Source organism: Schistocerca cancellata, chromosome 2 (genome assembly GCF_023864275.1).
Source record: "Schistocerca cancellata isolate TAMUIC-IGC-003103 chromosome 2, iqSchCanc2.1, whole genome shotgun sequence".
Classification (NCBI taxonomy): domain Eukaryota; kingdom Metazoa; phylum Arthropoda; class Insecta; order Orthoptera; family Acrididae; genus Schistocerca; species Schistocerca cancellata.
The window spans coordinates 206,487,126-206,513,177 of NC_064627.1; the positions used below are offsets into that span (position 1 = coordinate 206,487,126).

General features: G+C 42.2%; 1 protein-coding gene across 1 annotated transcript in view; it reads right to left on the reverse strand.

Annotated features, from left to right (window-relative positions):
- LOC126161538 (uncharacterized) overlaps window positions 1-26,052 on the reverse strand; it is a 356,858-nt gene that overhangs the window by 77,524 nt on the left and 253,282 nt on the right. The window contains exon 5 of the mRNA XM_049917463.1: window positions 13,104-13,254. Within this exon, the coding sequence (XP_049773420.1) occupies window positions 13,104-13,254 (151 nt within the window). The remainder of the gene's footprint in view (window positions 1-13,103; window positions 13,255-26,052) is intronic.

A 26,052-nucleotide genomic window follows, 5' to 3' on the forward strand; every position in this document is an offset into this window, starting at 1 on the left:
TGTGTGTGTGTGTGTGTGTGTGTGTACGTATTTGTGTGTGTGTGTGTGTGTGTGTGTGTGAGAGAGAGAGAGAGAGAGAGAGAGAGAGAGAGAGAGAGAGAGAGAGAGAGAGAGATATGTGGAAGGTGCACTGTATCACTTTAGAAGATATCAATAAATAGATGCCGGCACTGGAGTTCAGCTTAGGAACTGTTTCAGATGTTGAAATCAGTATCAATAAGATAGGTGGAAAAGATTTTATCTATATAAGAGAGGAAGTAATACAAAACAAAATGATTAGATTGAATCTACATGGCAGCACAGGTGAAGGTTTTTAAGAAGAGGGTGAGACTGAGATGTTGAGTTCAGATGCTGTACAGGGGTCGTGTGTGAACAAACATGTTCTTATGGTGGCCAGTAGCAAATCTGCCTCAGGCAATGGTAAATGAGTTATCTTATGAAGTAGGGTATGTTGGGTGGTTTGGAGTTGGGGTTGGGTTGATTTGGGGAGGAGACCAGACTGCGAGGTCATCGGTATTATTGGATTAGGAAAGGATGGGGAAGGAAATCGGCTATGCCCTTTCAAAGGAACCATCCCAGCATTTGCTTCAAGTGATTAAGGAAAATCATGGAAAACCTAAATCAGGATGGCCAGATGCGAGATTGAACCGCTGTCCTCCTGAATGCGAGTCCAGTGTGCTACCCACTGCACCACCTCACTCAGTAATGGAGGTTTGGATGGTGTGATAGGGATAGAGATTGGTTTCATTTAGGGTGTTCATAAATAATGGTTTGTTTCTTGGAAGAGAATGGATATTGAAGAATAATATGCTGTACTACAGTTAAGCCATTAAGTTTAGACTAGGATGTTTGGCAGGTTAAATTATATTGTAATGGGTAGTGGGAGTAGGTGGCTTGGACATGTAGGCATGATATGGATCAGGCTGTGAGGGAAATTTGTTGAAAAGGTTTGATATTTTGTATAATGGTGATTTTGAAGGTGGTGTAGTGGAAGGTTGGCAGAGAAAATTGTTAGGATGGATGGGTGATCAGTGGGGCAAATTGGTGCAGTTGGTGGAATAAGAGTGATGGGATTGGTAGAAGGTGTTGCATATGGGAGGGGGCACAAGATTGGGGCACTGTTTTAGGAAGCATGGGCTTTACAGTAGAGACAGGTGGATGGATTTTTACAATGGGTGGTGAGGTGATCATTACACAGTAGGCACTTTTGGTAAAAGAGGACTGGGTTTGAGACTGTGAGGGTTCAACGTTAAGATGATGATGGTAAATCATGGTTAGGGGAATTTGATTAGAACCAAATCTTTTTTGGGGGATTATTTGTTTTATGGTGGGATTTAGGATGTACGAGGGCGGTTCAGAAAGTAACCTCCGATCGGTCACAGTGCGGGTTGTGGGGGGAGTAGCGACGCCATTTGTGTGTTCACGCACTCAACAGGTCAGTCGGCATCAAGCCGTGGTCGAGTGAACGTCGTACCTGCGCTAGTTTAGTTTTTGTGGCAGTTTGAAATGTGTGCTGCAATAGAAAACCCCGCCAAATGTGAAGTGCGTGCTGTCATAAGGTTTTTTACAGCCAAAGGATATTCTGCAGCAGCTATTCATCGTGAGCTTTGTGCCGTGTACGGACCAAGAGTTATGAGTGAAGGAGTTGTCCGTGAATGGGTACGTTTATTTAAAAGTGGACGAGAAAACGTTCATGATGAAGAGAGGAGTGGTAGACAATCATTGGTGACTGACAAACTCGTTCAGACAGTTGATGCAAAAGTTCGTGAAAATCGACGTTTCTCAATGTCGGAGTTGTCTACTGGTTTTCCACAGATTTCTAAGACTCTCTTGTACGAGATAGTGACAGCAAGATTGGGTTACCGTAAGTTCTGTGCACGATGGGTGCCCAAAATTCTTACCGACCACCACAAAACTCAAAGAACGGCCTCTGCATTAGACTTTCTGTCACGTTATGAGGACGAAGGAGAACCATTGTTAAACAGAATCGTGACCGGTGACGATTCCTGGATTAAGTACGTGAACCCTGAGACAAAAGAACAATCAAAGATGTGGGCACATTCAAATTCGCCTACCAAACCAAGAAAAGCCTCGCAAGATTTTTCTGCCAGAAAACTGATTTCAACGGTGTTTTGGGATGCCAAAGGGGTGTTGTTGGTTGAATTCATGGAACGTGGTACGACCATTAATCAAGACGTGTACTGTGAAACAATAAAAAAGTTACGACGGGCTATACAGAACAAACGCCGTGGTATGCTGACTTCCGGTATCTTTTTTTTGCACGATAACGCCCGTCCTCACTCTGCTCGCAGAACAACGGCCCTTCTTGAGTCCTTCAAGTGGGACGTTATCAACCATCCACCTTACAGCCCAGACCTGCCGCCAAGTGATTATCACCTCTTCATGCATTTGAAGAAATGGCTCGGCTCACAGCGGTTTGATGACGACGAAGAGCTCAAAGATGCGGTCACAGGCTGGCTCCAGGCACAAGCGGGTGATTTTTATGCAGAAGGAATTTCAAAGCTTGTGAAGAGATACGATAAGTGCCTCAATCGCTATGGAGACTATGTGGAAAAATAGTGCAAAGATGTAGTTGTAAGATGTATATATTAAAATATTTTTATTTAACTTTGTGTATTTTTTTAAATCAACCGGAGGTTACTTTCTGAACGGCCCTCGTATCTTCTTTAATTTGAGGGTGATGGCTGTGGAAATGGACTGCTGCTACAAGTTAATGGAATATTCTAGGTTTATGAAGAAAGAAAACTGAGGAACTAAATGAGGTTGAAAGGATGGATCCGGATGTGGTTGTACTCATCAAAGGGAAGAAGAGGGAACAGGAGAAGAAGTACTAAATATTAAGATACAAAGGAATTACAGACATTAGCTGCCAGTGAGGAGCCAGTGCAGTGGCAAGGACGGTGTAGATGCACACCAGGTTCAAACTCTTGTGAGAATCGTGATAATGGACTAGGGGCACTACATTCATAGTGTCTGGACAGTTGAGAATTTGCATCTGATGAGAGGTGTGCCAGGGTAGTCCATGCAGTTGTGATGACCACTGTGTCTGGATGGCACAGTCATCAGCACATCTGCCTAGTAAGCAGGAGACCCGGGTTCGAATCCCGGCCTAGCACAAATTTTCAACCTTCTCCACTGATTCAAATCAATGCCCACTCACAGCCAATGTCTGTAATTCCTTTGTGTCTTAATTCATAGTGGCTGCTGGATCAAAATGTGTGTGTACTCAACAACTGCAACCATTTTTAGAATGGTTGAAATAAACACCATAGAGCAAAAAGTGGGGTCTCATTACAGATTAAATTAAAATGAGCGAAGCAGGTGACAGGGGTAGAAGATACAAGTGACTGCTTTTTCAAGCTTGATCTCATCACTTATGGACAAAGAATTACTATAGGAGAGAGATAGGAAGTAAATGTCAGTCAACTTTGTAACAAGGAGAATATTTTTGTAATGAACTTGAGGATATCTTGGTAAAAATACCCACCCACAAATAATAGAACTTGGAAATTTGAACTGTAGGATTGGCTGCAAAGAAACAAATGTGGAAGGACATTATAAAGAGGAAGTAGTAAATAACAGTGGTCACAGCTAATACAAATATGTCAGGAATATGAATATGTTGTTGAAAATACCTTATTTCAACACAAGAAAATACCTATGTACACTTCAGAGGAACAGCATGTGATATTAGATCTGTCACTGACTTGATGATAGTATGCAGAAACAGGAAATTCAGGGTGAGAGATGTTAAGAGTATTTCCACAGCCTGTATGTGCAAGTAACCACCTTATGGTAATAGGGAAAATCTTGTATACCCACAACATAGTGAGATCTACTGATAAACACAGAAATGAAACATATTGCTTGAACCCATATTTAAAACAGACCTGGTGACATGATATGGAATAAAGATGTTATACCAAAATAAGGCATAGAAAAAGTTATTTGCTGATAGGATGCATGCGACAGAACAGTTATATAATCACTTTAAGAACACTGTCTCCAAGATGGCCAAAGAAACTTTGAGGATTGAAGCAAGGTACCAGTATTTGGAAAAATGCAGTGGGGGTTTAGAACATTGGATTATGGAGAATAAAAAAGCCTACATCAAAGTGTTATCAGGTAAGACTGTTCAATGTAGAAAAGATATGTTGTTTTAAGAAATAAGGTCAAAGTGATGGTCAAAGAAGAGAAAAAAACACAACTGGGGAAATATATGAACACAAATGAATACTAACATTGGCTAAAACATATCCAGTGAGACGTGGAAGACCATAAAGTACATGAGAACTAGTATAAGAGACAGAGGTACAATATAGATAATACCACCAGATCAATGAATAACACATTACACCAGACTGTTACAAGAATACATACAGCAGTATGTGACAGAGGAGGTGGTTTTAGAATGAGAGAAGAAAGAGGAAGAAATAACAACAGAGGATGTGAAGCAAGTGCTAAAGAGGGCAAAAAGTAATGAGGCTTCTTCTCCTGGAAATGTTAGAATGGGGCTTTTGAAATATGGAGGTGAAAAAACAGAATACTTGTATGTAATTTTTAACAAAATAGAACAAGAGGAAGGAGGTATATATCTACAGACTGGAAAACATCTGTTATCAGTACCATGTATAAAAAAGAAGTCTTGTTCAAATTACAGGGGATTAGTGTGATGCCTCCAGCAGCTAAACTTTTCTCTAGCATGCTCAAGCAAAAGACTGAACAGAGTGTGACAAATATTTCAGGGGAACAAATGCACATGACTTTTGTGGACTTGGAAAAGCATATGGCAGCATTCCAAGATCTGAGATTGCACCTGCCATGAAGAGACTAAAAGTATGGGATAAATGGATTAGTACATTTATTAGGATGCATAGAGACAGAGAAGCAAAAGTAAAGATGGGAAACAGAATAACAGAAAGCTTTCAAACCACCAAAGGCCTTAAGCAAGGTTGCAGTCTATACCCATTACTTTATAACATCTACATAGACCATTATTGTGGCCAAGATCGATTCAAAGCCCACGCCTACTACAGTAGTACAAGTTTATATGCCAACTAGCTCTGCAGATGATGAAGAAATTGAAGAAATGAATGATGAAATAAAAGAAATTATTCAGATTGTGAAGGGAGACAAAAATTTAATAGTCATGGGTGACTGGAATTCGGCAGTAGGAAAAGGGAGAGAAGGAAACGTAGTAGGTGAATATGGATTGGGGGTAAGAAATGAAAGAGGAAGCCGCCTGGTAGAATTTTGCACAGAGCACAACTTAACCATAGCTAACACTTGGTTCAAGAATCACGAAAGGAGGTTGTATACATGGAAGAAGCCTGGAGATACTGACAGGTTTCAGATAGATTATATAATGGTAAGACAGAGATTTAGGAACCAGGTTTTAAATTGTAAGACATTTCCAGGGGCAGATGTGGATTCTGACCACAATCTATTGGTTATGACCTGTAGATTAAAAGTGAAGAAACTGCAAAAAGGTGGGAATTTGAGGAGATGGGACCTGGATAAACTAACTAAAACAGAGGTTGTACAGAGTTTCAGGGAGAGCATAAGGGAACAATTGACAGGAATGGGGGAAAGAAATACAGTAGAAGAAGAATGGGTAGATGTGAGGGATGAAGTAGTGAAGGCAGCAGAGGATCAAGTAGGTAAAAAGACGAGGGCTAGTAGAAATCCTTGGGTGACAGAAGAAATACTGAATTTAATTGATGAAAGATTGAGAAAATATAAAAATGCAGTAAATGAAGCAGGCAAAAAGGAATACAAACATCTCAAAAATGAGATCAACAGGAAGTGCAAAATGGCTAAGCAGGGATGGCTAGAGGACAAATGTAAGGATGTAGAGACTTATCTCACTAGGGGTAAGAGAGATACAGCCTACAGGAAAATTAAAGAGACCTTCAGAGAAAAGAGAACCACTTGTATGGAGTATCAAAAGCTCAGATGGAAACCCAGTTCTAAGCAAAGAAGGGAAAGCAGAAAGATGGAAGGAGTATATTGAGGGTCTATACAAGGGCGATGTACTTGAGGACAATATTATGGAAATGGAAGAGGATGTAGATGAAGATGAAATGGGAGATATAATACTGCGTGAAGAGTTTGACAGAGCACTGAAAGACCTGAGTCGAAACAAGGCCCCCGGAGTAGACAACATTCCATTAGAACTACTGACAGCCTTGGGAGAGCCAGTCCTGACGAAACTCTACCATCTGGTGAGCAGGATGTATGAGACAGGTGAAATACCCGCAGACTTCAGGAAGAATATAATAATTCCAATCCCAAAGAAAGCAGGTGTTGACAAATGTGAAAATTACCGAACTATCAGTTTAATAAGTCATGGCTGCAAAATACTAACACGGATACTTTACAGATGAATGGAAAAACTAGTAGAAGCCGACCTCGGGGAAGATCAGTTTGGATTCTGTAGAAATGTTGGGACACGTGAGGCAATACTGACCCTACGACTTATCTTAGAAGCTAGATTAAGGAAAGGCAAACCTACATTTCTAGCATTTGTAGACTTAGAGGAAGCTTTTGACAATGTTGACTGGAACACACTCTTTCAATTTCTGAAGGTGGAAGGGGTAAAATACAGGGAGCGAAAGGCTATTTACAATTTGTACAGAAACCAGATGGCAGTTATAAGAGTCAAGGGACATGAAAGGGAAGCAGTGGTTGGGAAGGGAGTGAGACAGGGTTGTAGTCTCTCCCTGATGTTATTCAATCTGTATATTGAGCAAGCAGTGAAGGAAACAAAAGAAAAATTCAGAGTAGGTATTAAAATCCATGGAGAAGAAATAAAAACTTTGAGGTTCGCCAATCACATTGTAATTCTGTCAGAGACAGAAAAGGACTTGGAAGAGCAGTTGAATGGAATGGATAGTGTCTTGGAAGGAGGGTATAAGATGAACATCAACAAAAGCAAAACGAGGATAATGGAATGTATTCGAAGTAAGTCGGGTGATGCTGAGGGAATTAGATTAGGAAATGAGACACTTAAAGTAGTAAAGGAATTTTGCTATTTGGGGAGCAAAATAACTGATGATGGTCAAAGTAGACAGGATATAAAATGTAGACTGGCAATGGCAAGGAAAGTGTTTCTGAAGAAGAGAAATTTGTTAACATTGAGTATAGATTTAAGTGTCAGGAAGTCATTTCTGAAAGTATTTGTATGGAGTGTAGCCATGTGTGGAAGTGAAACGTGGATGATAAATACACTCCTGGAAATGGAAAACAGAACACATTGACACCGGTGTGTCAGACCCACGATACTTGCTCCGGACACTGCGAGAGGGCTGTACAAGCAATGATCACACGCACGGCACAGCGGACACACCAGGAAATGCGGTGTTGGCTGTCGAATGGCGCTAACTGCGCAGCATTTGTGCACCGCCGCCGTCAGTGTCAGCCAGTTTGCCGTGGCATACGGAGCTCCATCGCAGTCTTTAACACTGGTAGTATGCCGCGACAGCGTGGACGTGAACCGTATGTGCAGTTGACGGACTTTGAGCGAGGGCGTATAGTGGGCATGCGGGAGGCCGGGTGGACGTACCGCCGAATTGCTCAACACGTGGGGCGTGAGGTCTCCACAGTACATCGATGTTGTCGCCAGTGGTCGGCGGAAGGTGCACATGCCCGTCGACCTGGGACCGGATCGCAGCGACGCACGGATGCACGCCAAGACCGTAGGATCCTTCGCAGTGCCGTAGGCGACCGCACCGCCACTTCCCAGCAAATTAGGGACACTGTTGCTCCTGGGGTTTCGGCGAGGACCATTCGCAATTGTCTCCATGAAGCTGGGCTACGGTCCTGCACACCGTTAGGCCGTCTTCCGCTCACGCCGCAACATCGTGCAGCCCGCCTCCAGTGGTGTCGCGACAGGCGTGAATGGAGGGACGAATGGAGACGTGTCGTCTTCAGCGATGAGAGTCGCTTCTGCCTTGGTGCCAATGATGGTCGTATGCGTGTTTGGCGCCGTGCAGGTGAGCGCCACAATCAGGACTGCATACGACCGAGGCACACAGGGCCAACACCCGGCATCATGGTGTGGGGAGCGATCTCCTACACTGGCCGTACACCACTGGTGATCGTCGAGGGGACACTGAATAGTGCACGGTACATCCAAACCGTCATCGAACCCATCGTTCTACCATTCCTAGACCGGCAAGGGAACTTGCTGTTCCAACAGGACAATGCACGTCCGCATGTATCCCGTGCCACCCAACGTGCTCTAGAAGGTGTAAGTCAACTACCCTGGCCAGCAAGATCTCCGGATCTGTCCCCCATTGAGCATGTTTGGGACTGGATGAAGCGTTGTCTGACGCGGTCTGCACGTCCAGCACGAAGGCTGGTCCAACTGAGGCGCCAGGTGGAAATGGCATGGCAAGCCGTTCCACAGGACTATATCCAGCATCTCTACGATCGTCTCCATGGGAGAATAGCAGCCTGCTTTGCTGCGAAAGGTGGATATACACTGTACTAGTGCCGACATTGTGCATGCTCTGTTGCCTGTGTCTATGTGCCTGTGGTTCTGTCAGTGTGATCATGTGATGTATCTGACCCCAGGAATGTGTCAATAAAGTTTCCCATTCCTGGGACAATGAATTCACGGTGTTCTTATTTCAATTTCCAGGAGTGTAGTTTGGACAAGAAGGGAGTAGAAGCTTTTGAAATGTGGTGCTACAGAAGAATGCTGAAGATTAGATTAGGTAGATCACATAACTAATGAGGAAGTATTGAATAGGCTTGGGGAGAAGAGAAGTTTGGGGCACAACTTGACTAGAAGAAGGCATCGGTTGGTAGGACATGTGTTGAGGCATCAAGGGATCACCAATTTAGTATTGGAGGGCAGGGTGGAGGGCAAAAATCGTAGAGGGAGACCAAGAGATGAATACACTCAGCAGATTCAGAAGGATGTAGGTTGCAGTAGGTACTGGGAGATGAAGAAGCTTGCACAGGATAGGGTAGTGTGGAGAGCTGCATCAAACCAGTCTCAGACTAAAGACCACAACAACAACAACAACAACATAGACCAAGTGCTGGAGACATGTTCAGGAATGGGTATGCTAGTAGGACAGGACAAAAAGCATTCACAACCTTTTGCTGAAGACCATACAATTTTTGGAAATAGTAAACAAGATATGAAACACATGCTGGATTAATTGCAGAAGGAATACAAAAGATGGGGTCTAAAAATGAATTTTGAAATAACAGAGTACATTTGTATTGGTAAACAAGAAATGTATTTAGTACTCAAACATGAAATACTAAAAAATTGTAAAAAAATTTTAACACTTAGTTTTATTACATCCAGTGATGGCATCTGTGACAAAGATATTGAGACCAAACTAACAATGGGTAAAGAAGTGATATAGTCTCTACATGGACTCACTTGGAACAATAGTATTAGTCAACAGACCAAACACAGGATATTCCATAGAATTATTGAGAATATAATTACTTAAGGTGAAGAAATGTGCCCACTTATGAATAAAAGAAGAGACAAGATAAAGACAGTGAAATTAGATTATATGAGAAGGTGGCTGCAGGTCACTCATGAAGATAAGATCAGAAATTTAGAAAAAAAAATGGAAGTGATTCACTCCATAATGAGCAGATTGTAAAGTACAAGTCTTCAGTAATCGAGGAAAAGTCTTCAGTAGTCTGAGCTTGTAAAAAGAATTAACAATGATGGGTGGCCCAAGAAGATGTAATTGTGGAACCCAAGAAGAACTAAAATGGTACAGCCTCCTTTGTCTTGGGAATTATATATTGATTGAGCAGTAGATGGAAGTGGGTTTAAATTTGATTTGAATAACAAAGACTAAGGAGAAAATTAATAACCTTTAGGTGGAAAAATTGAAGAAGAAGAAGAAGAAGAACATTTGGGGTCCAAGTATTTTGGTGCAGGATAGGACGAATGAAAGAGAGTCAGGAGAATGTAAAGTGGTATCTGTATTTGGTTTCGGAGGCTTATTGGTGACAGTAGGATTGAAGGGTTGCTATGGGATGGGAGGATGCAGGATATGTTGGTGGTTGGTGCTGTAGGTTACCTGAAAATGGTGAAAGTCCCTAGGGATGGCTTGTCGATGGATTGTGCAACTACTTTTACTATGGTTGCTCTTCAGGTTGTTACTCTTGCTGGAGCAGTTATGAGGACATTTCAGCAGAAGGAAATGTTGGCAGGGAAAGATATGTCAATTTTTTTTAAGCTGAAATAGCAATACTAATAGTATGAATATATACAATACATCATTTGTTTTTATTAAAAAATTCGTCAATGGAGTAGAAGGAGTTGGCCACTAGTAAGTGGCAAGGTGTAGGGAAGTATTTGGAGAGGAGTTTTAGGAAGAGTAACAAAGATATACAGTGACTGATGAGAAGAAGTGCTATATGTTGTGACAGTGGGAGCAAAAGAAGAGGATGTGTAAATAAAAGGTGTAGTTGGGACTACCATCTGAGTTTTAGACTGCAGCAATAGCTGCCCTGCCACTGCAGATGGGGACAAAAGTAGCTCAGCCTAAACTATCAATAGGTGCTATATGGGATTCTAACCCATGGATCTATGGTGACATTTACTTGAATATTTGTTTCATTGTGGCTCCATACTGATTTTATTTTGAATACTGATTGACCATCAAGAACATATACAGGGTGTTTCAAAAATGACCGGTATATTTGAAACGGCAATAAAAACTAAACGAGCAGCGGTAGAAATACACCGTTTGTTGCAATATGCTTGGGACAACAGTACATTTTCAGGCAGACAAACTTTCGAAATTACAGTAGTTACAATTGTCAACAACAGATGGCGCTGCGGTCTGGGAAACTCTATAGTATGATATTTTCCACATATCCACCATGCGTAGCAATAATATGGCGTAGTCTCTGAATGAAATTACCTGAAACCTTTGACAACGTGTCTGGCGGAATGGCTTCACATGCAGATGAGATGTACTGCTTCAGCTGTTCAATTGTTTCTGGATTCTGGCGGTACACCTGGTCTTTCAAGTGTCCCCACAGAAAGAAGTCACAGAGGTTCATGTCTGGCGAATAGGGAGGCCAATCCACGCCGCCTCCACTATGTTTCGGATAGCCCAAAGCAATCACACGAACATCGAAATATTCATTCAGGAAATTAAAGACGTCGGCCATGCGATGTGGCCGGGCACCATCTTGCATAAACCACGAGGTGTTCGCAGTGTCGTCTAAGGCAGTTTGTACCGCCACAAATTCATGAAGAATGTCCAGATAGCGTGATGCAGTAATCGTTTCGGATCTGAAAAATGGGCCAATGATTCCTTTGGAAGAAATGGCGGCCCAGACCAGTACTTTTTGAGGATGCAGGGACGATGGGACTGCAACATGGGGCTTTTTGGTTCCCCATATGCGCCAGTTCTGTTTATTGACGAAGCCGTCCAGGTAAAAATAAGCTTCGTCAGTAAACCAAATGCTGCCCACATGCATATCGCCGTCATCAATCCTGTGCACTATATCGTTAGCGAATGTCTCTCGTGCAGCAATGGTAGTGGCGCTGAGGGGATGCCGCGTTTGAATTTTGTATGGATAGAGGTGTAAACTCTGGCGCATGAGACGATACGTGGACGTTGGCGTCATTTGGACCGCAGCTGCAACACGGCGAAAGGAAACCCGAGGCCACTGTTGGATCACCTGCTGCACTAGCTGCGCGTTGCCCTCTGTGGTTTCCGTATGCAGTCGCCCTACCTTTCCAGCACGTTCATCCGTCACATTCCCAGTCCATTGAAATTTTTCAAACAGATCCTTTATTGTATCGCTTTTTGGTCCTTTGGTTACATTAAACCTCCGTTGAAAACTTCGTCTTGTTGCAACAACACTGTGTTCTAGGCGGTGGAATTCCAACACCAGAAAAATCCTCTGTTCTAAGGAATAAACCATGTTGTCTACAGCACACTTGCACGGTGTGAACAGCACACGCTTACAGCAGAAAGACGACATACAGAATGGCGCACCCACAGACTGCTTTGTCTTCTATATCTTTCACATCACTTGCAGCGCCATCTGTTGTTGAAAATTGTAACTACTGTAATTTCAAAAGTTTGTCCGCCTGAAAATTTACTGTTGTCCCAAGCATATTGCAACAAACGGTGTATTTCTATCGCTGCTGGTTTAGTTTTTATTGCCGTTTCAAATATACCGGTCATTTTTGAAACACCCTGTACAGAATAGAGAATTAGTTTTTGGATTACATTGAGTACTTTAAATGTAGTGGAGTGGCAGATAAGGACAAATGGTAATTAATTGTTTTTTTTACATTCATTTTCATGCAATGTACTGTGAGGAAATAAGCGAAGCTGAAAAAGGTGCAGTTCAGTGGTGCTTGGACAAACTGTTGAATCTCTAGTGATATCAGACACCAAGCAGTGTAAACACCACAGAAATAATTCCTGCAAAAAATAGTATTCAAGTGCAGACATTTTAAAGACATTCTTTTTATTTTGATTGCCACATTCTAGTAAGTTGGTGTCTGGCTATAGAATAATTTGTACTGTAGTCATTTTGTTTGTTTCAAGATGGTAAGCTGAGTTTGGGTTATTTACGTGTTTGCATTTAGCGAGAATAATGTTTACATATTGGTACAGGTAATTTTTGTTGTTGTTACACTTTTTACTCTCTACCCCACTGAGCCGAGTGGATGGTTTGAGAACTGGCCCATTAAAGAGTGGTGGTTCTCTTCAGCCAAAGTCCCAGCAGGCTGGGAGTGGGGCAGGGGGAATCCCAACTGGGAATATTTGGAACGAGACTTCCAGTTCTGACATTCACCTGATAACCAAGGGAAACCTCCCGAAAACATTGGTTGGAAAAGGGGTCTGGGACTATTTTAATTTATTTCTGGGACAATGTTGTCAATGTAACAAGTGAAAATTAAAACTGTGATTGAGTGACTGAGTACATATATAAAAGAGAAATAGATCAAGAGGAGATAATACAACTGCAAAAGTCAATCAAGTTTGTAGATATGCAACTGTGAGAGTCAGCCAGGTCAGTAGATAGTTAGATTGAATCAAGTAATGTGATGGCTCTGTGTGTACCTGAGCTGGCTGATGTCCCAGAAGCCAAGTAGCCTGGGAGGCACACCGGAAGTGAGGCAGAAGCGCCTCTCCTGTACGTGGAGGCGTGCCGGGCCCATACAGATCTTGGCACGTGGTGGTGCAGATGTCACCTGCACCAGGAACTGCTGGCCTGCAAGAAGGACACAAACACTCACACACTCCTACTTCACTGATGAATTCCTAAGTAGAACTTATCAAGGGGGAGGGGAAGGCAGCTACACCCCCCGTCCTTCCACAAAACAATTCTTCGCCACACAGACAGACATATCAATGTAGTGTCATTTTGAAGCAACCCAGAGCATGTAGTGGACAATGACAAGCAGGAATTGTACCCAGAGTATTTCTTGCGAAATCTCAAAACAGAGTTCTTTTCAGTGTGAAACTAATTGGAGTTATTCCTCACCTTCACCTGACCATCCCCTTCCCCTTCAGTTGAGACCTTGGGTAGGCTCTTGGAGCAAAGTGATGTACAGATTATTAATCACAGCTTCAGTGCAGTAATGTGATCTGTGTAAGTAGTACTTTGAATTGATTTTGCTTTGATGATTCTGAAATATGTTGTGTGACGTGTCCCATCTATCTTGATGACCCCAAATAACTTTTTGTCCATGACCAAAATAAAAAAAACTATGACAGCACTATGTATTTTTTAAACAGCAGCTTTTTTTATTTAGTAATCCACTCCATCCATTCGAGATCTGTTCAAAAACGTATTCCAGTGTATTATTCAGGTAAACATAACATTACTGAAAACAGTTCACAAAACTGAGTTTGACTCTCTGGTAGTAGTACTCGGTGCAGGTACCCAGGGTAATGTAACATGAAGGTGAAGTTGAACATACTGTTTATGACACTGTTCATAAACTCTGCGTTTTCAGAGAAATGCTGTGCTGTCATTACATGTCTCTGCATGATGTCATTAGCTGCCGTGGCTGGTCAGAGAATATGTTTCTTTCTGATTTCCTTTTTCTGCCGATATCTGAAAGCTAATATCTTGTGATATGACTATCAAATACTGCTAAGCAATTATTTTTTTTCATTTTTCTGCCACCGTTGCATGGTTTATTTTCTTGAGAGTACTGGACACGTGAGCTTGGGAGGAATGATTTGCGTATGTCTAGCTGCAAAGGTGCATTCACGATCTGGCCTTAGGTTCTTCTTTGTCGGAAGAAGGCAGGCAGTGAATCTCATTAGGAGAAGCGAGCATCCCCAGGGAGATGTGCAGTCTTCTTGGAAGAGGGGCTGTGGCCAGCTTCGTGTTTTGTGGGCAGAGCCGGCACCTGTCCATAATGAGGCAAGAGGCAGCTGTGCTACCACTGAAGCCCCCAGAGAATATATGGGCAAGAAATTTTTGCCTTTTCTGCACAAACTCAAAGGAAGAGACTCCGCGCAACAGCCTGGCCAGTGTGGGAGTATGTTTTTGCTAAAAAAACTTTTTTTTGTTTATCCAATCGAATGTGTTGCCCCACCATCGCGATTGCGCAAAGAAGCCGACCAGTCGAGTAGACACTTCTCCAGGCTTGTACCAACTTCATGTTTGTTGAAGTGCATTTTGTGTGCCAAAGTTTCTGCTGTGTTGGCCCGTTTTTTCGCAAAATAAGCGACATTCTAGTCTATAAGACTGGTAACAGCATCGAGTTGTCTCCTGCACATAGAGTTAAGGTCAGAGAACGAAGATTCGTGCAGTTTGTCTTCTGGCTGCCGTCCTAGTGGGTCTCCCGGCCACCATCTGGTGCTGATGGGCATGCGGTTTGCAGTTTTTGGGGAAGCTCTTGACCCAGCAGCACCACAGGCGAATACAGCGTTCTTTTGTCAAGTATTGGTACAAGCTTCAAACAGAAGCGACTTATTTTCATTTACCTGTGTGTTCAGTAGTTAAATTTGTAAATTTATTGTGGATTTGTATACTTAGTAGACCCAGTTCCACATTTTAAAAACTGTGTAATGTAGAATTCTGCTATCTTTAGAATGGATAGTGACTGATTACTATGTTCATATGCAGGCTTAGTTTGTCACCCTTCACTCATAGCTCCAGGTGATACTTTCAGTCATGCTTCTTGAGGACTTTGCCAATGGGCATCACTGTGGGGGGTGAGGGGACAGACATAGGGATCCAAGGTACGTTCACCATATCTGACATCTCCTCAGGTCAGTCCAGTACTGTGGGTGCCCCAGTTACCGTCTGCACTAAGTTTGACCCCACATCCATGGTCAACATGTGGGAGGCGCTGAAAGACTTCCTGTGGCCGATCAAAATGCCTTCTCAGTTCATCTGACAAACAGTTTTGAGCTGCTATCTGTGCGTGATAAAGATCTGATGCGCCTGCTGCGGTGGCCGAGCGGTTCTAGGTGCTTCAGTCCGGAACTGCGCGACCGCTGCGGTCGCAGGTTCGAATCCTGCCTCGGGCATGGATGTGTCTGATGTTCTTAGGTTAGTTAGGTGTAAGTAGCTCTAAGTTCTAGGGGACTGATGACCTGAGACGTTAAGTCCCATACTGCTCAGAGCCATTTGAACCATTGGTACCTGATGCAGTCACTTGTCCTCTTTCAGAAAAAGCCTCTCAGCCTGCAGGATCCAGGCTTTCACGCAGGTTGGTATTACTGGTAGATGGGAGCTCCAATGTTAGGTGCGTAATGGGGCGCCAAAAGGATATGGCTGCCAAGGGGGCGAAGAAGTCCAATGTGCACTCCGTACACACCGAAGGAAGTCATCCAAGATGTAGAACGGGTCCTTCACGATGCCATGAAGGGCACAGGGTGTAGCCAACTGCAGGTGGTGGCTCGTGTTGGTACTAATAGCGTGGGTCACGCCGAGTGAAGGTCTGAATCAGAGGGTCAGACGGTTCTGCGACTGTGTAAGCTTCATATTCCTTGATTTGCACCATGACATGTTGGGGTATCGTGTTCCGCTTGAAAGGTCAGGGGTGCATTGCACGCAGGAAACGGCTACATGGGAAGTGCGGGCAATATGGAATGGAATAGGTGGATTTTTAGGTTAGAAGATCGTGGTAAAGAACAAAAAGAACTTTAGTTGTCAAAGGAGCAGGTAAAATATAGGATGAGGGTGACCTAGGAACCATCTGTATTATAGTAGTAAATTGTCGTAGCTGTGTTGGGAAAGAACCAGAGCTCCAGGTGCTAATAGAAAGCACTGTAGTTCAAATCGTTACAGGCACTGAAAGCTGTCTAAAGCCAGAAATAAATACAACCGAAATTTTGGGAAAGGATCTAACGGTGTTCAGAAATGGCGACGTCGTCTTTATTGCAGGTAGAAGTAGTTTATCTGGTAGCGAAATTGAAATAGACAGCTCTTGTTAATATGGGTAGAGGTTATACTTGACAACTGGAATAAATTAATAACTGGTTCCTATTACTGACCGCCTGACTCAGATAATACATTTGTTGAAACGCTAAAAGAAAACTTGAGTATCATCTCAAATAGGTACCCCACTCAGACGGTTATAGTTGGTGGTGACTTCAGTTACCATCGGTAAGATGGTGGAAATACATATCAAAGCCAATGGTGGCTACGAAACATCGTCCGAAATTGTCTAAATGCGTTCTCTGAAAATGATTTTGAGCAATTAGTCCAGGAAAAGCTGCGAAAATATACTTCACAATTTAAAAATGTTTCAAATGGCTCTGAGCACTATGGGACTTAACATCTGAGGTCATCAGTCCCCTAGAACTTAGAACTACTTAAACCTAACTAACCTAAGGACATCAGAGGCAGGATTCGAACCTGCGACTGTAGCGGTCGCGCGGTTCCAGACTGAAGCGCCTAGAACCGCTCAGCCACACAGGCCGGCTTTACATCTTAGTAACAAATAATTTGAAGGAAATACGTAGTATAGGCAGCATCATGACGGGTACAGGGATTAGTGACCACAAGGTCGTTGTAACGAGGACTGGATACCGTAACATCCAAACACACCAAAACTAAACGCAAAGGACATCTATTTAAAAAACCAGGTAATATTTCGCTTGACGTCTTCCTAAGATACAGCCTCCATTCCTTCCAAAATATGTAAGTGTAGATCAGACGTGCTTTTAATTCAAAGAAATAGTATCGAAAACAATCGAGAAATTTATGCCAAATAAATTAGTAAGAGACGGAACTGATCCCTATACAAAACAGGTCAGAACGCTGTTGCAGAAACAGCTAAATAGGCATGTCAAATTCAAAAGAAAGCAAAATCCCCAAGATTGGCAAAGTTTTACAGGAGTTCGAAATTTAGCGCGAATTTCAACGTGAGATGCTACTAATAGTTTCCACAGCAAAAACTGTCTCTAAATCTGGCAGAAATCCCACAGAGATTCTGATTATACGTAAAGGACACTAGCTGCAAGACATAATAAACACCTTCACTGCTCGATAACGATTGTAATGTTATCGATAACCGTGCCACTAATGCACGATTACTAAATACGATTTTCCGAAATTAATTCACCAACGAACTCAAAGCAAATACTTTAAGAACTGCTGCCAACATGAGTAACTTAGTAGATATCCGCCGGCCGGAGTGGCCTAGGGGCTCTAGGCGCTACAGTCTGGAACCGCACGACCGCTACGGTCGCAGGTTCGAATCCTGCCTCGGGCATGGATGTGTGTGATGTCCTTAGGTTTGTTAGGTTTAAGTAGTTCTAAGTTCTAGGGGACTGATGACCTTAGAAGTTAAGTCCCATAGTTCTCAGAGCCATTTAGTAGATATCCTTGGTGTGGTGAAGCAGCTCAAATCACTTAATAAAGGCAAGTCTTCTGTGCCAGGCTGTATACCTACCAATTATATTCCTTTCAGAGTATGTTGACATAATAGCTCCATACCTAGCAATCATATACAACCTCTCGCTCGACGATAGACTCGTACCAGAAGAATGGGAAGTTGTACCTGTCAAACCAATACTCAAGGAAGGAAATAGGACTAATCCACTGAATTACAGACCCACATCACTGAGGTTGATTAGAAGCAGGATTTTTGAACATATATTACGTTCGAATACTGTGAAGTTCTTCGAGGAAAAGGATCTATTGACACACAGTGAGTACGAGTTCAGAAAATATCGCTCTTGTGCAACACAATTAGCGCTTTATTCTCAGGAAGTAATGAGTGCTCTCGACAGGGGATCTCAAACTCATTCCGTATTTTTGGATTTCCAGTAGACTTTTAATACCGTTCCTCACAAGCGGCTTCGAAGAAATTGCGTGACTATGGACAAACGTCTCAGTTTTGTAGCTGCTTGTAGGTTCGCGATTTTCTCTCAGAAAGGTCACAGTTCGTAGTAACTGAGAAAAAGTCATTGAGTAAAGCGTAAGTGATATCTGGCGTTACCGTAGGAAGCGTTATAAGCTTCTGCTGTTCCTAAGTTATACAAATAATTTAGGTACAATATGAGCAGTCTTCTTCGACAGTTTGCTGGTGATGCTGTCGTTTAACGTTTAGTAAAGACATCAGAAGGTCAAACCCAAGTGCAAAATGTTTTTTACAAGATACCTGTATGGTGCGAAAAGTGACAACTGACTAAATAATGAAAACTGCGAGGTCGTCCATATCATTTCTAAAGGGAATCCGCTAAATTTCGTTTACACGGTGAATCATAATAATCTAAAGGCTGTCAGTTCAACTAATTAGGCCATACCTAGAGACAACAATTGCGAATAACTTAAATTGCAACGAGGCTATAGATCACGTTGTGGGGAAAGCGAAGCAGAGAGTGTGTTTTATCGGCAAAACACTTAGTAGATGGAGTGTCACAGATAAGATACGCGAATTGTGGTGTCAATAATTAAAACAAAGGCGTTTTCGATGCAGTGAGATCTTTTCAAGAAATCTGAAAATCTAACTTTCTCCTCAAATGGTTCAAATGGCTCTGAGCACTATGGGACTTAACTTCTGAGGTCATCAGTCCCCTAGAGCTTAGAACTACTTAAACCTAACTAACCTAAGGACATCAGACACATCCATGCCCGAGGCACGATTCGAACCTGCGACCGTAGCGGTCGCGCGGTTCCAGACTGTAGCGCCTAGAACCGCTTTTTTTTTTTTTTAATCTCATTTTGCTCGTTTTAGTTCGTTGTATCTGCTCGGGGCGGACGTCGCAAGACATCCATTTCAGTTCGTCGTTGTTCCATTAACTCAGTTTTTTTTTTTTATTACAGAGGGCAGTTAACCCTCTGACCGAACACGCTGAGCTACCGAGCCGGCGAACCGCTCGGCCACTCCGGCCGGCTATATAAAACAGGTGCAGCCTCAAGTTTGTATTATAAATAACGGCAGGCGTTTATGCAGTGTTACCCTTAACGCATTTATATTGTTGAATTGCTAAAGCGTTGTATGGTGCTAGTTTTAGGTTGCCCATGTAATGGTTTCCTGGAGCAAAAAAAAATTTGTTTGAACACTGAATATAACTATTTACAAACTTAAAAAATTAAAATGCTGTCATAATCTACTTATAAATATAACCTTAAAGTTAATGTTTTTATATGTAAGTCAAGTATTACAGTTAGAAACTGCAGGTATGCCTCGACGCAGTGTAACTTACAGTGCGCAAATTATCCAGGTTATACTCATCCAGTATTTGAGAATGACAGCACATTGTGACTCCCAACAAACTTTGCAAATAATTTTAAACCTTTTTCGAAAGTTTTTCTGGCTAACAGTCCCCACAAAACAATGAGAAAGAGGAAAGTTTTTCGCTTACTGTATTTTCTCTCTTCATTAGGCATGGCGTTTAGTTTATTACTTCTTTAAAACTAACTCTATGCGCAGTATATTTTGGAGACTGTATCGACATGTATCACTGAATGTATTTGCAAATTTATATGACTGTGCAACTTGTAGTTCAGGAGTTATGACATTGTAAATATTGAGAGGCTGAAAAATGGCTTATCTTGAAATGTACTGCAATTTATCCTCATTGTATTCATTCAGTGTTCGATTATTTAAAGACTCAGGGTGGGGGTGACTGATACTTCAAAAAATTATAAATAAGGGAAATATTTGTTTGATTTATTTTCTCTGACTTTTATCGCTATTCGAAATTTTGAATTGACACCTTGTTTTGTAAATTGAAGCTGTAGGCGGGGGGTGGGGGGAGGAGGAGGAAAGGGACTATTGATGGCAGCTGCGTTGGGACTTTATGTGGAATCAATAGCGATGAAGGAAAAATGTATGCCAGACCAAGATTCGAACCCAGGATCTCCTGCTTACTAAGCAGTTGTGTAAGCCACTGCACCACCCAGATACAGTGTTTATCGGAACTGCTCAGACCATACCGGCACCCCTCTTGGTCTACTCCATTCCTACCTTAGTTCTAGGGTAGAACAGACACCCCACATTTACACAATTGATTTGCCTCTATGAGTAATGACTCCACCATCTTCAGTGCGGATGCACAGTTACGTCCGATGTGCAGAAACGTCAAAGTAGCGAGCATGGAGGCGCTGTGTGGGAATATGGATCGAGCGGGAGACGTGCCGAAGTAGTCTGCTCAGTTTCGATAAACACTGTGTGTCCGTGTGGCTCAGTGGTTTATGGAACTGCCAGGCAAGCAGGAGATCTCTGGTTTGTTTGAATCCTGGTCCGGCACACATTTTCACTCATTGCTGCTGGTTCGGCATAAAGTCCTGATGCAGCTGACATTAATAGCCCTTTTCCTTCCCTTTCATTTCTCCCTCCTTCACCTTCAATTTTCGTGAAATGTATCACATCTACAGATTCCACATTGCGTCTGTGTTTTTGGACATGTCCGGAAGAACAGCCACCATGCATTTATATAATTGAGGTCCTATTGTCACTGGCTTAAAAGAATTATGAATGAGGCAATATTTTAGCTACTGGTAACGGAAGACAAAGCTAAAGGGAAAAAGGAATAGAATGTCGTAAAGGTTAGAAACTATGGACACAGCCATCCAACAAAATTCATTAATTATTAATAAAGGAAATAAATCTCCTGAACGAGTGTGCTATCATGGTGGATATTTTGTGAAAAAAACGATTAAATAGCTTAATATATTTTATCTCCCACCTTTAAGATCTCAGGTTTCATCTTCCACCTTTAAGCTCACAGGTTTTCAAATCCCGTCTGGTGCAGTCCCCAACAATCAGTCGTTCAGACCTGACGTTCTGGGCTAATTTCCAAACTTTCCCCCTTTTCCTGAGACTCACTTTTCCTTCACCTCTCTTCCTTCCCCTTCAACCATTCTGCCAGAAGAATGAGCTACTGCCTCCGATATCTTGCAGATTTCAATAATTTTATGTGTGGTTTTCCTGCCGCCTCTTGGTGAGTAGATTTTTTTGTCCATCTAATTACATCAAACTATTTCTTCATTTATAATGTCGTTTCGGATACTACCTTAATGTGACCTGTAATTAAGATTAAAGGAACGTCAGAATGAGAAGTGCTCGGGAATGTGACGTGTTGTCCTGTTGCTGGTTGGGCCACACCTCACCTCAAACCTGCTAGGTCGGCAGAGCTCCCACTGGCTGTGCAGCAACTGGCATGGCTGTAGGAGCAAGTTACTGGTCGAAGTTAAAATCTTCTGGGTTATTAGGCCGCGTCATATTATTAAAATCGATGTCAGAGCCACAGTTCTCGTGATGTTCCGCTACTGCCGATTTTGCACTTTGTTTTAGCCTTACGTGTACTGTATAAAGAAACAAACATTTATAGAAGAAAGGTCCGAGAAGCGGGTGAAATTTCTAAGAATGTATCTAATTTCAATAGAGAGGACGGCTATAGGCTTCCGGCATCGTGGCTCCCCGCCATCGAGGAAGTAAATACGCGGCCACGGTGTGTGAGCGTCATAAACAACGCACTGCCAGTCACCTCGGCGGACAACAATATTTTGGGTAAACATTCCCCCTCTCTTGCCACTGATGACGAACAACCAATAGCGGTAGCAGGCATTTCAACCAATAACCCTTCTCCAGCATAAGTGTGGAATAGTGCCTTTCTGTCCAATGACGATGAACCGCCAATGGTATCCACAGGAGATGAGCTGCCAACGCCCCTTCTTCTGCGTCAGAGCGGGAATATTAGCCTATGACTATGGCCCACCAATGGTAGCCATATGAATTTTAATCAATACCATCACTTCTCCTGCACGAACGCCAGAACACTCGTCTTTGACAGTGTTCTAGCAGTAGTGGACACCAAAAGATCTTGAGGGAGATCCCAGCAGAGGGGTCGAAACGTCGAACATTTTAGAAGAAACATGACGCGGCCTAATAACCCAGAAGATTTTAACTTCAGTGAAAACGGTCACGAAATCCTGCAGACTTACATAAGCTATTGGTTCTTCTACAAGACAGAGTTACCTTCCAAACGATATTTATATAATCATCTAATTTTACTTCCTTTGTAATCTGTGTTAAAAGTCTACACATTTTATTATATAGTTTTGCCAAATTTGAGCGTGAATGGTTCAATTTTTATGTATCGGACATGTGTCATTATAAAAGAAAATACAGCTTTTACAACCACAACAGCATGGTAAAGCAAAATACATTTAATACTTAGGTTGATGAGGCTGTTGTATGAAAACCACAATTTTTTTATCCCTCGACCTTGAAAAATTCTACGACCGTATAAGGCATTCTGGTCTTCTTTTAGAACTCCAGTCATATGCACTTACAGTTAACTCTGCCCCGTAATTGATTCCTTTCTATCTAACTGTCCATTCTTTGTCACTGTTCACATTATAAATTCCCACATCTTCTACCCTACAGCAGGTGTGCCCCAAGTCTCCGTCTTCTCTTCTGTATATCCTCTACACTGCTGATACCATGCCCAATCGATGCTTCAGTATGCGGATGCCGCTGCGTTCCTAGACCTCTATCTAATGTTCCAAAAATCCCAATGATATCTTCAACACCATCGTAACCAGTTTTCCTCCTGGTGCTGCCATTGGCTCCTGAAGATAAATCCTTCCAAGGGACAGACAATAATTATAGGATGAACCACTCATAGCTTCTGTATCCATGACATTTACTTTACATGAACCATACCATTGAGTTACCTAATACACGAAAAAGTCTTGGACTAACCCTAGACTACCACCTGGGAACCTCATCCAGCAAAAAGGCCGCAATAGGATAAAAATACTAAAATTACTAAATGGCCAAAAATGGCGATTCTCCCTATTCTCTCCTACGTCTATGTTGCTTGGATATCTACTCTACCGAAGTTAGATCGCTCCCCCGAAATCCTTGCGTGCAGTGCACTCCGTCTTGCTTTCTGCATCCATGGATCATTTACGACCTAATTCTTAACTTATTTATCTACACTGTACACTTCCGCAAATTCTGTGCTACGCGCAACTATTTGTAGGTTCTAATAATTCCGTTGTTTCTCCTCTGGTCACCAATCCTCGTATGCTGACGCACCTTTAATACATCCCTCCATTCCTACACCTACACACAATCCATATTCTGTCCCAACGCAACTTCATCCTACTCCATCTCCCATACAATGAAGTTCATACCGATATTTACCCATCATATCAACTGTAACTATTCTCCACATATCCCACTTCACACCAGGGTTGCCCCTTCCCTCTTCCCTCTGCAGCTCTCCCCATCCATTCTCTTGATACCACGGCCATGCCCACCCACCAGACTCCTCGTCAGTTTGTTGTACCACTGTCCACCCAAACACCTACCTTCATCTCCATACATACTACCCAACAGGCCCGTAAAATTTTACCCACATTCTTTAACCTTATTGAACACATTTTCCAATCACTAAGTCATTTTTTTCTGGCGCAGGTGAAAGTGCAGTGCTGTTTATAGAAGAATGTTACCATTTGCGGACTGTTTTAAATATGTAATTTTTTTCTTTCTGTCTTTATCTTTTAGTCCTTCAATTTTAATTTAAACAACAGACAAAAGCAACAGTTACAGTGTTTACGTAAATGTCAACAAAATTCATCGTTTTATAGATCTTAAATAATCTGTAAAATTTTCACTTTTAATTAAAGGCCTATTTGTCTAATCTTCATTTTTTTAAGTTTTTGGCTGAATAGAGGAGATGAAACAAAAATACAGAAAAAAACCAGTGTTGTACAGATGTGACTGTAAAACTGATTTAGCGAATACTAATTGTCGTATCTTGGTAAGCTCCACAAGAACTTATTAAAGCTAATACTACGAATGTGCAACTGCAGCCAATTAAACAATGTTTTATAATTTGACTCTGAATGTTTGTAATTTTAAAGACTGTCATTTTATGAGTATGACCTGAAGAAAGAAGGCAACGTGCCCTACACTTCGACCACCTCTCGGCTCGCATTTGAATGTAAATTTTTTGAGCCGAGTTGATAGTTGACACTCCATTTAGACATACGTTTTACTACTTAACGTTGTTTTAACAAGTTTTTGACTTTTTAGTTTTTCTTATTTTATAACATGATCGTACATAGCAAACACCTCTCATTCTTATGTTCCTTAAACTCTAATTACAGATCTGATGTTATAAATAAAGAAATAATTAAGGACCTAGATGGCTATATTCTTGAAACTGAACAGAACAAGGTACCCACACTACACCTCATGTGTGCTCTGGTCACAATGGCGACGACAGCGACAGCGAAGATCGCAGTGATGATCAAACGTTTCCGTTTGAGGGCGTTGCTGCAGCGTAGCACAACTCTGATGCGGATATATAAGCACCGAAATGTAGGCAAGACAAGTGTCTTTCCGACGTACATGCAATAATCGAGGAAACGTGATCTACGTCGACGTTACTATCAAATGCTTCCAAACCGGATCAACGTGCGGTTATTCTTTTATTGGCTGCCAAAGGACAAATACCGGTAGATATCTACGAGGGGCGTTTGAAAAGTCGTGCAAAAATAAAAACTACTTACGTGTTTGGGGTAAACCTTTTTTATTTTTCGACATAGGATCCTTTTAGACTTACACACTTCGTCCAACGCTGTTCTAATTTGTTGATCCCTTCCGAATAATAGGAATTGTCCAAGTCTGCAAAATAGCTATTAGTTGCTGCAATCATCTCCTCGTTTGAATAAAATCTTTGTCCCGCCAGCCATTTCTTCAATTTGGGGAACAAATAGTAGTCCGAGGGAGCCAAGTCTGGAGAATGGGGGGGATGTGAAACGAGTTGGAATCCTATTTCCATTAATTTTGCTACAACAACTGCTGAGGTGTGTGCTGGTGCATTGTCGTGATGGGAAAGGACTTTTTTTGCGGTTCAATCGCCTGCGTTTTTCTTGCAGCTCTGTTTTCAAACAGTCCAATAACGTTGACTAATATGCACCTGTAATAGTTTTACCCTTTTCCAGATAGTCGATGAGGATTATCCCATGCGAATCCCAAAAGACAGTCGCCATAACCTTTCCGGCCGAAGGACTGATCTTCGCCTTTTTTGGTGCAGATTCTCCCTTGGTAACCCATTGTTTAAATTGTTGTTTGTTCTCGGGAATATAGTAATATATCCATGTTTCATCCACAGTGACGAAACGACGCTTAAAGTCCTGCGGATTCTTCCTGAACAGCTGCAAACCATCCTTGCAACACTTCACACGATTACGTTTTTGGTCAAGCGTGAGCAATCGCGGAACCCATCTTGCGGATAGCTGTCTTATGTCCAAATGTTTATGCAAAATATTATGTACCTGTGCATTCGAGATGGCACAGCACTAGCAATCTCACGCACGTTAACTCTTCTGTCATCCATCACCATATCATGGATTTTATCAATGATTTCTGGAGTCGTAACCTCCACAGGGCGTCCAGAAAGTTCAGCATCACTTGTGTCCATATGGCCACTAAGAAAATTTTGAAACCACTTATAAACTGTTCTAATCTAAGGTGCAGAGTCACCGTAATGTTTACCAAGCTTGTCTTTAGTCTCTGAGGCGTTTTGCTTTCACAAAGTAATGTTTAATCACCACACGAATTTCTTTTCC